The 13,821-nt window shown below is 33.3% G+C and overlaps 2 protein-coding genes across 3 annotated transcripts; one reads left to right on the forward strand and one right to left on the reverse strand.

Moving 5' to 3' along the window:
* Positions 1–381: 381 nt before the first annotated feature.
* LOC18045926 (tRNase Z TRZ1) lies at positions 382–3,211 on the reverse strand. 2 transcript variants are annotated; one of them, XM_006439583.2, is made up of 8 exons: positions 2,875–3,211; positions 2,342–2,504; positions 2,178–2,248; positions 1,959–2,054; positions 1,580–1,693; positions 1,339–1,407; positions 1,161–1,235; positions 382–673 (listed from the first exon to the last, which is right to left on the reverse strand). In XM_006439583.2, the coding sequence occupies exons 1-8, from the start codon at positions 3,076–3,078 to the stop codon at positions 599–601; spliced, it is 867 nt and encodes a 288-aa protein (XP_006439646.1). In that variant the 5' UTR covers positions 3,079–3,211; the 3' UTR covers positions 382–598. The 2 variants fall into 2 exon arrangements, with proteins under 2 accessions (XP_006439646.1, XP_024044535.1); XM_024188767.1 differs by having other exon boundaries at positions 1,580–1,714.
* Positions 3,212–6,201: 2,990 nt separating this feature from the next.
* LOC18045927 lies at positions 6,202–13,754 on the forward strand. The gene is made up of 13 exons (XM_006439584.2): positions 6,202–7,050; positions 7,156–7,321; positions 7,478–7,590; positions 7,798–7,899; positions 8,539–8,608; positions 9,155–9,210; positions 10,843–10,893; positions 11,087–11,191; positions 11,507–11,551; positions 12,002–12,104; positions 12,307–12,512; positions 12,813–12,899; positions 13,171–13,754. Exons 1-13 carry the CDS (start codon positions 6,349–6,351, stop codon positions 13,339–13,341), a joined length of 1,977 nt encoding a protein of 658 aa, XP_006439647.1. The 5' UTR covers positions 6,202–6,348; the 3' UTR covers positions 13,342–13,754.
* The last annotated feature ends 67 nt before the right edge of the window (positions 13,755–13,821 follow it).

Consider the following 13,821-nt stretch of genomic DNA (forward strand, 5'->3'; position numbering starts at 1 on the left):
CGCAGGTCACAGTTGCTTTGGGGTCTGAAAACCGTAGATCGGTAGATGTGCTCTTGATATTCATATCCTTATTATTGGGAATAATATATTTATATATTTTCAGCTTGTGGCAAGAGATGCATATCCAGAAACTCGCATGCCCATGAAATTTACTTGATAATATGCACTTTAGTCAATTCATGTAGGTATGTTCTTCAGCAACTGCATTAGGAAATGGTCACAACTACATTAGTCTTCAACAAGTTTGTTCCTCAGTCTTCTTCAGTTTTATCATTCGCGGGTGCATGATAGTCAATCTTTTAAAATATATAACCATTCTGTTGAACATGAACATAACAGAAATAATTTTATCAAATAATTTTATCAATGTGAAGAATAGATGATTTCCCAACATAATTTTCCTGCATCTAATTATCTCAACTGAGGAAGAACAAACGACTGCCGACCAACTCATTCTATTTGATTTTTCTACCCATTGTTGTCAGTTTAACAGCGTTAATTTTAACATCAGATGAAGACTTAGTAGCAGCTGGGATGGCTTCAAATGATGCCAAACACTAACAGGAACTCAAGTTCTCAAGCCACTTCCCGTCAGTCATCAGAAACCTTCTGTAAGAGCAAAAACTCGGCCAGCCAAAGGCGCAGGCACTGCATCTACAGCTCTTCGTATTTCCTGATACAGAATCAGCACATATTGACAATTTAGTCATGGAATCACAAAAAGGATTTATAAAAATTCAAGGAAGCGTTGAAAAGAAAATCTGGTAGTATAGCGTATAAAAACCCAAAATCTAAAATAACTCAAAAACCTCAGTGTCCAATCACATTGGTCTTGTCCTTCAAAATATAACGAAATTTCGAATGTGGAAAGGGCTTATGACAGACAACAAAAGACTGGAGATTGAATATAACATGATGTGGCATTGCTAATACTTAGCGGAACTCAGACAAAAAAGGTAATAAATTTAGAAGCTTGGGGATAATTACTGAACCACACTGTTGCTCAAGTAGTAGGCATTTGATTGAACAATCGTAAGCAATATGTTTTATAGGACATTCTGCTTATTGTCATCTTCTACTTATTATACCTGGGATGGGCTGGTAGACAGTGAGGTTATTAGTAACGCTGGAATGATCAAAGAAGATGGCCAGAAACTTACATCTACTTTATGGCGAGCAGAAAAGTGAATGAGTAGAATTGCTTTGTTCTCAAACTTTTCTGCATACTCAACTATCTGGATGTTCATCAACAAAAAATAGAAAGAAAGAGTTAGAAAGATACATCGCTTCATGCATGCAACATAAAGAGGGTTTATTGAAAAATATGAGGGATAATACCTCAGACAGATGAGTGTGTCCATAATCTCTTGCCTGCTCCACTGTTGTTGAGTCATCAACATAGGTGCTCTGCATGAGAAAAGACAAGATACAAGAAATAATACGTTAACCAGTCATAATATCTAGATTTGATATCATTGCATTCAACATAAAAAACCCTTCTCAAAAAAAAAAAAAACATAAAAAACCAACATAACCATCTCCTTAAAAGTTGTAGTTTCCAACAAAATGAGGTTTTCACCTCCATAACTAGAATCCTTGCCCTCAAAACATCAATATTAGCTTCATCAACGATAAAATCGGACATTGTGTCTCCTGTAAAAGCAACTTCAGGTGTCGTCACGGTATATGTAATCTGCCAATACGAAAACTCAACCTTGAGGAAGCAATAAAATCAAAATTAAAAGATGAAAAGTTAAAACTTAAATAAAAAACCCAAGAACTTTCCAGATATGATCTAAAATATAATGGCATTTTAAACCAACAAACATCCTCCAGATGACATAGAAAAGGGAGCAGATTGAAATAAAATTTTGAAAAAAGGGGAAAGAATGAATTATGCATGAAGGACGAAACTGTGAATACAAAAACATAAATGGTTTGCAGACAAAATAAAAGACCTCCGTGCCTGACGACTTCAATTTCTTAATCTCATCCCCAGGAAGGCCAAGGTACTCTTGTTTAAGTTTCTGCTTCACGGAGTAAACTACGTAACCCTGCAATGTTTCAGGAAAGCATAACACAGCTCAAAGTAGATTCTAATGAAGCCTATAATTAAATCAAACAAGTCTTCATGGGAAACCAACATAAAAAATATATGACAACAGAATGAAGTTTACCTGGCTTTGTATAACATGGTAAGTTTTGAAGGCTTTTACAAAAAGGTCCTTTCTCATGCAAAACTCTTCCCCTGCAAAAATGTAAAGTTGAATTAAACAAAGGAGAAGCAAAAGTATCCAACAAGGTCACATAATTTTTATCCGAAGTAAAGGTTAAACATTACCCACATCCAAGCCAACCAGTGTATGGTTCAGCTCAGAATGATCCATCCTTCTATGAATCTCAAAGAGTTGTTCCACATCTTCTTTAATACAAGAGGGAACAATAATTGTGGGGGGCTTCATGCGGTACAGGCCTCTGGTAGCGACATACATGGGCAATCCTCCCTGTAAATGTAAGCATTAAATGAATTATTCCATAATAACTAAGAAGGCAGTCCCAGCAAGTTAAAAAATTATACAAAAAGAAAAAAAAAACAATTGTTAAAAAGAAAAATTCCATGTATAGCTACTCAAATGCATACAAAAGAATGTCACTGACTCACTTAGCAGTGAACGTCCATTGACTGACTATCTTAAAGCTAATAATATTTTAAAACTGCTAATTAATCAGTCTGACAACAAGTAATCGAAAACATTCAAGAGCTATTACTTTACTTTACTTGTATGAAATAATTTATTTAGCAAACAAAATTAGCTAACAAAATTAAAAAAAGAAAGGAAAGAAAAAGAAAAAGATGGAAGAAGAAGAACTAACAATGTGATCCATGTGGGCGTGGGAGATAAAGAGGAAATTTTGAGAGAGAGCTCGAGAAGGGCATCGTCCAATATCGAATGCTAAATCGAGAGAGGGGAAAATAATGCAAGTCTCGTGGCCTGCTATCGACAATCCTTCTACTTTGTACCCTTGTAATTGCATCCCCCTCCCGCTCTTCTCCTCTTCTTTGGCTTTCGTGGCCATTCTGTAGTTCAACGGCTGCAGAGCAATCAATCATCAATGGGTATATGCCAATCTCGATTCAAAATCGGAACAAAAGCTTTACGCTGATGTACTTCATTTCCAGTCGAGTTCGATTTTATTTATGTATTGGACTTTTCGTGTGATTTTTTTCAGTTAATATCATAACAAAGGAAATATATAAATATGAAAGTAATTTACCCTTGAACACTAGGAGACGACACAGCATTTTTACTATTGTGTTTTGACCTTGACTCACAGGTTGGGCTACTGCCTATTTTGGACCCAAAATAATTTAACACCACCATTCTCAGTACACATTTCAGTTGGAGTTTGATGTATTGGTAGCCCCTTTCTACAAGGGCACTGCCCTACGCGCGCGCACACAAAAGTCCTTCTCAAGTACGGGTTGCTTACATTTTTTAAAACATGCACTCATAAATTATGCGGTCTAAAAATGTAAAAAATGAACTTCTCTTAAATTTACACACACAACAGTCTTTCTTAAGTACAGATGTTTGCATTTTTTTGAAATATGCGCTCGTAAATTGTACAGTTTAAAAAAATTTAAAATTAATATTTTTTAAATTCCATGATTTAAGAATGTATAATTCTCATTATATTTAGCAACACTCACTTTAATTTATAAATAACCTGTATATTTATTTCTCGCTAAGGATTATTTTTGAGAGGTTCAAAAGTGATTTTGAAAAGTTAAAAACTAATTATACGGTTTGGAAATTTTTTTTATGAATTACTTTTTACAAAATCCCTCTATCATACAGCATATTTTAAAAAGTAGGGAAACAAAATCTGATTTTAAAAATTATGTTTATATTTAATACAATTTCATATATATTCTCATATATATTATAAAAATTTAAAATTATCCTTATTAATTAAGAAATAAAATCATTAACTTTAAAAATATTATTATTATTATTATTACTATATTGAGATAACAAAATAAAAAATAAAATTAATAATATGTATATTTTTTAGTTATCAATTATTATTGTGTACAATAAAAAATATTTTATAAACATGTTTATACATATTAAACAAATTTTATTCTAACAATATATCAAATTCAGTTATTTATATTCCTAAACAGTTTAACAGTAAGATTTATCAAATACGTATTATTACTTTTAAAACTTATAACATTTTTTAAAATAAATTTGATCAAATATGTAATTAATTTTCTTTATAGTTGACTATTTCTACGATATAAGTAACAATAATTATTTTTAAAAATATAATATTATCAAACTGACCATTAAACTGAAGTTTCTACATTCTAATACTAAGCAAGTCACATAATAAAAGAAACGTATCAGGCGATCGCTGATGTAATTAAACTATTTACTACAAATAGCCAATGATAATGATCCTAATCCTAGTTTTTATTAGCTGGTAGGTTTGTCTAGTCAAAATGGGACACAAAATGGCAATGAGTTAGATGACTGGGGCACTTTTGTTTAGTCAATTTTTTCTGGTTGAAGAGGGTGAATAAAGGTATTTTTGTGATTGAGGTTGTGCAGTTGTAGTTTAAAAGGTACAATATTAAAGTATTTAATAAACACTAATTATTATAGTTTGTAAGATATATTGATATAATTTTTTACTTGTATGATGAAAAATTTATTATATCTTTAATAATTTTATCAAAATTATTATTTAAAATTTACAGTTACTATATATTATTAACTTCTATTTTATAATTATAATTTTTTCACAGTAGTTGTAGCTTTTAAGCTACAATACCTCAATCACAAACGGGAACATAAAGTCAGTAAATTTGTGCTGGGCATAGCCTTGTCCAATTCTAGTCAATTTTTACTAGCTAATAAGGTTGTTTTTTATATTACAAAAAGGTAAATGCTAAAAATTTAAAATTTTGAATTTAACAATAAGAATCCATTTGGGATTACTTTTGGAAGGTTCAAAAGTAATTTTAAAAATTAAAAGGTTGATTTTGATACTTGATAAATTTTTATAAAAATCACTCTATTTTATGGAGATTTTGAAAAGTTGCATTTTTTCTACTTTGCACTTTTACACTTAGTATAATTTCCCATACATCCTCATACATATTATAAAACTCCAAAGTTATTCTTTTTAATTAGGAAATAAAATCATTAACTTTATAGAGATTATTATTATTACCAATTATATTCAAATAATAAAATAAGGAATAAAATTTGTAATAATATAAAATATTTTTTTAGTTATCAATTATTACATGTACACTATAAACAAATATTTTATAAACATATTTATAGATGTTTAAATGAATTTTATTCAATAATATATTTAATTAAGTCATTTACATTCTTACAGCAGTTTAATAGTAAGATTTACTAAATACGTATAATTGCTTTTAAAATTCATAGTACTTTTAAAAATAAATTTACTGAATGTTTAAATAATTTGTTTCACATCTGATTATTTTTATAGCATAATTAACAAAAAATATTTTAATAATGCGCTGAGTACACAATGTAATTACTAAGTCAAAATTATTTCGAACCAAACTAAGAGAGATGCTTCATTTTCTTTTCATATGTTATCGAATGTAAAAAATAGAGAAAATAAATACTAAAATCATCATAAATTCGATATTAGAAACAAATAATTAATAAGTTGTTCAATTATGACGCCATAGATAAATAATGACAAAACTAAAACCAAATTAACCTTTAATTAACATGAATCAGCTCTATTCTTTAACCTCGACACAGACGACAAAGCTAAAAAAGACTTGCATGCAGTTCTCCTTTTTTTAATTGTAAAAATGACTAGTTTAAAATTTTATTTTAAACCTAACAAGTTGTGTATTTTTCAACATTATTACATCTAAATATTTTAATTTTTTATTTGCAAGCATGTTGAAGCATTTTATTATAAAACGATATCTCATCTAAAAATTTAGAAAAATTTTAAAATTAATAAAATTTTAGACTTTAAATATTTAACAAACAATTTTATTACTCATAATGTTGTATTCTAATCCAATACTACATATCGAAAAAGAAAATTCAGTTTATACGTAGGAATGTAATAAATGTGAAATTTTATATTTTTTAGTTATTACAGTTTATTTATTCATAATTTATGCGGCGACATAAATTAAAGAGAGATTTACATGATTATATCTGCCAGATGATAATAAGACTACAGTAAACAAGATTCATTACCATCTTTCTCTCTTCCCAAACCAGCTTCTCCAGAAATCTCCGAAAAGGAAAAGAAAGTCTCTGAAACTGAATAATGGATTATCCTCATCATCAATGGCATTTCAGACCACCACCACAAGTAAACAGCATCTGCCCAATCTGCTCAAATTTTCACTTCCCATTTTGCCCTCCCCCTCAGCCTCCGCCTTCTTACGCTCACCAAAACCCTAGGTTCCCGACCCGGCCCGGATTCGACCCGATTCCTTGGCATAATAATAATATAAACCCGAATTTTGATAGACGACATCCGTTACCGCCAGCGTACGATTACTACGGTGGTGCTAACGGTTTTGTGACTGAATGCGATAGGAATTACAATAAGCGAATGAGAGTCGATGAAAATAATTACCAGATTACTTCGGATAATGAGCGGAGATTGAAGTTGATTCGCGATCACGGCGGCAACGGGGCTGGAAACGCACCGTTTCATAATACGAATGGATTTAATTCGTTTGAAAATCGCGTAGATTATAATTCTGATTGGCAGAATTATGGTCCTAACAATCAGCCACCGCCGTCCATTCCGCCGTTACCACCGCCACAACAAGGATATGATAATTTCAATGTACAAGGAGGTTACTTGCCTCCTCTTCCTACGTCTCCACCTCCGCCTATGCCGGTGGAGCCGCCACTGCCGTCTCCTGCACCACCAAATACGTCTTTGTTTCCTGTTCATGCGACTGTACCTTCATCTTATCCACCAATTACACGTGTTTCTTCTGAGTTGATTTCGGAGGTCTGTTTGAATATATTTCTCTTACTTCTTTTTCTCTCTCCTTTTTTTTTATTAATTCGTGTAATTGTGTTGTTTGATTTATAATCTTTTGTTTGTATTGTGAAGGAATCGCGGACGTTGCCTATGCAGTATCCGGGAGAGAGCCACTTGTTCCCCCTGAGGCAATTATCCCCAGATAAGCCGAAGGTTGTGAATGCTTTGCACTTGTTGAAGCAGCCTCATCGAGCTACTCGTCCTGATCATTTTGCGATCATCCTCCGTGGTCTTCCAGGTAGTTTGCTTTCATTAATTCTTTATTATTTTAGTGGGAAGGAAAAAAAGAAAAAGAAATGTGCTTAATTGTTTGGTGCATGGTTTCGTGAAACATTCATATTCTTTGGTTCTATAATCGTGTTGGATTATCTTTTGTAATTCTTTATGTTTATAGGTAGTGGAAAGAGCTACATAGCAAAAATGTTACGCGACCTTGAGGTTGAAAATGGTGGTGATGCTCCCAGAATTCACTCTATGGATGATTATTTCATGACAGAGGTTGAAAAGGTTGGCACCTGACTTCATTTGTCTTGATCTTTAAATAGAATCATTGTGGGTTATTTTAAATTTCTGTTTCTCTTTTATGTCATGAACTTTTCGTGTTTGTTGGTATTTGGTTCTGCCTTATTGTCATCTACACACCTGTACACATAAATTTTATGTTATAAGGTTCTAATGTTGCTGGATGTGTCTCTCTTCTCTTCTATTCTAAAGGTTGAGGACAGTGATGTTTCAAAGTCTTCGGGTTCACTTAGAAGCAAGAAACCGGTTACGAAGATGGTGATGGAGTACTGTTATGAACCTGAAATGGAGGAGGTATTGCCAGCCATTTCATCCAAGAAACTGAAAGTTTTTTATTCATATATCATGGCGTGGTTTTTCTTATTTCTGGCTTTACATTTATATATATATAGAGAGAGAGAGAGAGAGAGAGAGTCAGTTGTCGGGCTAAGGTTGCAGTTGTAGTCCCTTATTTTTGTCTTGTGTTATATAGAACAAGAACTGCAATGTCTAGCCAGTGTCCACCTGTTTTCAATCTAGACTGTTTGGTTTCTACTGGGATTTAGCATCATGGATGGGACTTACTTGATCTTGCCAAGCTTTCTTTACATTGAAGAAGATGAGTTTATGCACAGTGACTATGACTTTATACATAAGCAGATATTATAGAAATATTTTAGTAAACTTTTGCTTAAGTTTTGTGGACGAATATATAAACTTCAATTACTTAGAAATCTCTGAGACTAACATAAAGTGTGACCTAAGTTTGGGAATCTCTAGATACTATATTTACCTTTATGGTAAGTATCCTGGATCTCGTCTCGTGTTGCCTATGATATCTTTTGCCTTACTTTTGTAGCCCGTGAAGTTATTGACTCTAAGTGCTTGCTTGCTCATGGTATGTGCTATGTTGTTACTTTCTTAAACATTGACCGAAGTTTGTCCCCACTACAGGCTTACCGGTCAAGCATGTTGAAAGCATTTACGAGGACCCTTGATGAGGGTAATTTCACTATTGTAATCGGTATGGAATTTTCTTTTGATATTTCAATGTCATATTGAAAAGATGCATTGTTATTTTTCTTGTTATGTTCTGCCCATTTCAATGGTCTTGGTAGTGTTGAAATTGAATTGTCTTTTTCTAGAAGCCAAATGATTGGTTATATGTTGAAAGTTTTATATTTATTTGGTGAAATTGTTTCGTTCACGGTGTTCAGGCTGTGTCTATGTTTGTATTTGATTTCTTAAACATGTTACTAGTTGTAGCACCAGGTCGTAGAAATTACTCTCCTTCGCAATGTGGGCTCGCGTGATCTTTATGAACTATTGCCTAGTTTAGGAGAAATCTTTTGTTTGTTTCTCTTTTTCAAAGAATTTTGAACTGTAGGGATTAGAATAAAGCAAGGAAATTAAAGGTTCTTCTTTTAGTTACACTGGAACTTATAGCATTCAACAAGTTATAGATTAAGGGTGATGCAGTGCCCATGCGCTGCTTGCATTTTCACTAACTACAGATGCAGTTTTGTTCGACAATTGACCCTTTCTTGCTGGTATGTGTGCCTCGTCTTAGTGGATGACCGCAATCTGCGGGTAGCTGATTTTGCTCAGTTTTGGGCAACTGCAAAGGTATACCCTTAATCCTTTTTCCTTCTTTCCTCCCCCAATCTGTGAGTATGTCTGCTGTCAATTTTTTTTTTTTTTTTTATGGGGTTTCCTGGGAATAGTTAAGGTCTTCGGGTGCAAATAATCTATAGGAGTTTCATTGAAGTTTGAAGCTAAAGATATTGATGTTCTGCATTTGTATGGTAATGTTTTATGGGATCTACCATGTTGGACTTCAGTTTTATGCGCAGTGTAGTTGTCTATTCCATAAATCCTTCTTAGTCTTTTTTTTTTTTTTTTTGACCAGCAGCCTTTTCAGTATATTGTGCACTTTGGTTTTCCCTGTATTTGAGAATTTTCTTTGCTGTATATAAGCACAAAAGTTATATATTTAGCTGTATTTGAGGATACAATGCCATTAAATTGAATGATCTATTGTAGAATGGAAATATTTATGAGAGGTTTCTTTGTTAGGATTCAGATGTGCTTTGCTCTTATCTTCTTTTTCCTTCCGTTTTGCTTTTAGTTGTTCTGTATTTTTAGACTATGTTCAACTTCCAAAGCAAAGTATAAGGTACTTGAAATTTATTTATCATCTTTTCGGACAGAATAATCATCACTATTGGGGATCATCTTTTCAGTGGTCCAGAGATGATCCACGCTTTTTTGTATATGTAATCCAAGGGCATACCACAGAACATTTGCTGTTCTATAAAATATTTCAAAGACTAGCAAATATTAGCAATTACTTTTGGGAACTTGTAACCTTTGTAATAGAATTATATTATATTTTTTTTAGGAAAAAAAGGTAAATTTTTTTATATTCATATTTTCTCCTGTTTGCTATTAGAAGATTATCCAATATTATGATTCCAAATAAGCGCAAGTTTTAATTGATGGTATGCTTGAAATGATATTAGCGGCTTCATATTTCTATCATCTAATCTTTGATATAATTGCACTTGTATTATTGTTATATGCACTATGAGCTAAGTTGGACATGTCAGTGGGGAGTTTGTTGTAGACAGGGCAATGTTACATATCACTAATTATTTGGATGTTCCTCTTTATCTGTTGCTTTAATTATCATTATATAATTATTCCACGTATAGCTTGTTATGGACTTTCCATTTTATTAATGGTCACATATCAAAATTTTCTTTTCCAGTTTGACTGAGTTTTTATCTTACATTGTTTGATGGAGTTTTGGATAGTTTGCATTGTTAATGTTTTATGCTTCCCATTATCAAGCTATAATACATGGAAAAATAGAAATGTTTTGACAGAAAAATATTTAAAATGGCTGAACTTTTTATTGAATTGCCTACAATGTACAGGAACGGAACCGAGAAAACTGCAGTCACATTATTTGTGTTGTTTTTGGTGCATTTGGTGCACTCAATTTGATTCTTTTTTAATTTTTTAACTGTCCCTGCTCATTTAGTTTCTGAATTGAATTGCATCTTTTTTTAAGGGAGAATGGCTAATATGTGAAAGATGATAATTTGTGACAATTGTTTAAAGTTTCAATAGATGTGCTCAATTATAAAATCCCTCAATATTATGTGTCTTCCAATGATGATAGAAGCAGAGCCAATAGTTTTTTTTCTCTTGTCTGTTATATGCACTGCTCATTGTTTCTTGTTTTCTTGTCAGAGATCGGGCTATGAAGTGTATATACTAGAAGCTACATACAAGGATCCAGCGGTGAGTTTATATGCTATTCATTGTTTTTCATTTTCTCGATAATTGCTCTTTTGAATGTGCGGTTTGTATTTTTCCTACTGCACTAGTTATATTTGGGGGTTCTTTATTTGAAATAATTCAAAAATTTAGCATAAATGGGGCAGAAGTTCCCTACATACATTGGCAGTATGTGAATGGTTTGGTGAAATTGCAGGGCTGTGCAGCTAGGAATGTTCATGGTTTCACCCTTGATGATATTGAGAGGATGGCTGGACAATGGGAGGAAGCTCCAACTTTGTACTTGCAATTGGATATTAAGGTTGTGATTAATTTCTAATTTTTGTTTTGTCTGAGATCCAACTTTGTACGTGCAATTGGATATTAAGGTTGTGATTAATTTCTAATTTTTTATCTTGTTTGAGATGCTGGAAGTTATAAAACAAATCATTGTCCATAGGTAGAAAAATTTACATATCTGCTTCGACCAAAGTCAAATTTAATTAATAAAAGGGAAAAGACTGTAATCTGATTTGAGATTTATTAACTTGTAAAAATTTGAGAACCAGTTATCTTTCTTCGGACTTTTAAGTTAATGTACTTTAGTTCTAATGCTATACTTCTGCTGGCATGACAGACTTTGTTTCATGGAGATGACCTGAAGGAAAGTGGGATCAAAGAGGTAAATGAATAATTTATGATGCTAAGTCCACTTTGCTTGGGACTAGAATAATACAAGTACTTTTGCCTGATTACAACTAGCTCTTGTTTCGCTGAAATCAGGCCTACACTTCTTAACCTAATCTTGGCCAATACCTTTGCTTTTACTGCTTGTTCCATAATGAGCATGGAAGTTTTGTGCTAGCTTTGGTACATAAAGATGTATTAATCCGCTATGTTGGGATGCTTACTTGATCCCTGTAGCTGACATGTGAATCAGCTTTGACTGGGATTTTCAGAAGTAGGGATGATAATAATTATTGATGTTTAATTCTGCCCAAAGTACATCTCAGCATTTACTTTAGGCGTTTGTTCCACAAAGTCTTCATTCATTAATAGCACATTGAGTGGGGAATCTTGGAATCGGCATTCTACTGGCTTATTATTATTTTTCTCATGTCAAAATCGACAGGTAGAAATGGATATGGATGAGGATTCTGATGGTCTATTAGCACAGCAAGAAAAAGAAACCAACAGCATTGCAGTTTCTATAACAGGAGAAGATCCACCAGCAGGTGTATATTTCATCAAGTCAAACAATTACTGTTGTTCAGTTTTTCTGATTTGTCAATATGCCTGTATAGAAACATGTATGCATCTGCATAAGGATGGATGAATGACTATGTGCATGTTTTCATTTATGCATATTCTATTTAGTTCTGTTTATTATTTCATCTAGTTTTGGGCTGGCTTTTTAGTTTATAATTTGAACTTCAGATTTCCCTAGGAATGAGAAGAGATGGGATGCTGAAGGGGACCGTCCAGCGGAAGTAGTGAAAGACTTGGGCAGTAGTAAGTGGTCAAATGATTTAAATGAAGACGATGATGAAACCTCCGGTGTTGTGAAGGGTAACTCAAATGCTCTTTCTGGGTTGTTCCAATTGTATGTTAAGGAAGGGAAATCCGTGCATTGGGGTGATCAGGTATCTGCTAAATCTGATTCTATAAAGTTGTAATGTTAAATGCCGATGCATATATCCACCATAAATAGAAATGGGTATTTAGTACAAATGTTTCCACACTAGATTGCTATAAGCTGGTGATAATGGTAGTTTTGCCTAGTCTGCTTCAGTGGAAATGTTGTCCTCCATTGGTTTTCAGTTTTGCTTCCGTGATAGAATTTTTGTTCCACATAATTCTCTCCAGTTCATTGTATTCTTACTAAATTGTTTTGCTGGTCTTGTTCTTTTCTTAACGGATTTTTATTTAAAAATTTCTTCCAGGTTGGTGATACTGGGTTCTCAATAGGTGCTGCAAAGAAGTCAAAAATGTTATCTTTAGTAATTGGACCGGGTGCGGGATACAACTTGGTTAGTCTTGCAGCTGTAATGGTGGCTTATAATTTGGATTGTTGGAAGTACTTTTCACAATTTGTGATTATCATAGTTAACTTATTGTTCTAAAATCCAGAATTAGTAGTTTTTCACTTCAAGTTCTTTTCATCCTCATTAGACGTAAATTTTCTGAGGGCCTGGGGGATGACTCATTGATTTTTATGGTTCTCTTATTTACTTTCACCTTATCTTGGTGCAAAGAGAGCCAAGTTAATAATGTTGCTTTATGTGCTTCCTACTCTTGCAGAAGTCTAACCCATTACCTAAAGAAGAGAGCCTGTCAACCCAAAGCACTGGTAAGTTGAAGAAGCAGAGTGCATTTCAAGAGCGTCTTCGTGCAGAGCATGAATCTTTCAAAGCTGTCTTTGATAGGAGGCGACAGCGAATTGGTGGACTTGATTTGGAGGAGGAGCCATAGCGCAATTTGGATTCCAAACCCTTCCCCCCCGTGGGCTCCGGGCGGCTGGGCAGTAATGCCTAGTTATTTTTGTTGTACTGTTGGGGTTCTTTAAGCTGTTGTTCCTAGTAAAATAGGTTAATTATTGTATTTTATGTTTTTTTTTCCCCTTGGTTCGCCCCAAAAGATAGCCCTGGAGAGTTCCGGTAAGGGGTAATAAAAATGGCTTTTGGTCAAGCCTAGCTGAGTAGTGAGTAGTAGAAATTAGAGAATGTTTTTGGGTTGGTCTGAAAACAAAATGGTTTTCTACCCGACCCAATGGCGTTTTTGATAGATATTTATTTTTGTAATAACACGTATTTTTCTCTTGTACAGAGAATTTTGTAATGGATTTTAGAGCTCATGCTTTTTGATAAAACTATTGGCTTCCATCATGCCTGCCATGTGGTGCGAAAAACAAATGTTTGTATACTTAAAACTATTCCAATGGAAAAAAAAATG

Source organism: Citrus clementina, unplaced genomic scaffold (genome assembly GCF_000493195.1).
Source record: "Citrus clementina cultivar Clemenules unplaced genomic scaffold, Citrus_clementina_v1.0 scaffold_3, whole genome shotgun sequence".
In the NCBI taxonomy this organism is placed as follows: domain Eukaryota; kingdom Viridiplantae; phylum Streptophyta; class Magnoliopsida; order Sapindales; family Rutaceae; genus Citrus; species Citrus x clementina.

Bases quoted from the DNA above. Each gene is read 5' to 3' on its own strand.
- LOC18045926 (XM_024188767.1), bottom strand. From the start codon at position 3,078: ATGGCCACGAAAGCCAAAGAAGAGGAGAAGAGCGGGAGGGGGATGCAA. The intron at 2,249-2,341 runs GTAATGTTTAAC...ACATTTTTGCAG, and splicing joins ACTGGTTGGCTTGGATGTGG to GGGAAGAGTTTTGCATGAGA. The intron at 2,055-2,177 runs GTAAACTTCATT...GAAACATTGCAG, and splicing joins ACCATGTTATACAAAGCCAG to GGTTACGTAGTTTACTCCGT.
- LOC18045927 (XM_006439584.2), top strand. From the start codon at position 6,349: ATGGATTATCCTCATCATCAATGGCATTTCAGACCACCACCACAAGTA. The intron at 9,211-10,842 runs GTATACCCTTAA...TTTTCTTGTCAG, and splicing joins AGTTTTGGGCAACTGCAAAG to AGATCGGGCTATGAAGTGTA. The intron at 11,552-12,001 runs GTAAATGAATAA...CAAAATCGACAG, and splicing joins AGGAAAGTGGGATCAAAGAG to GTAGAAATGGATATGGATGA.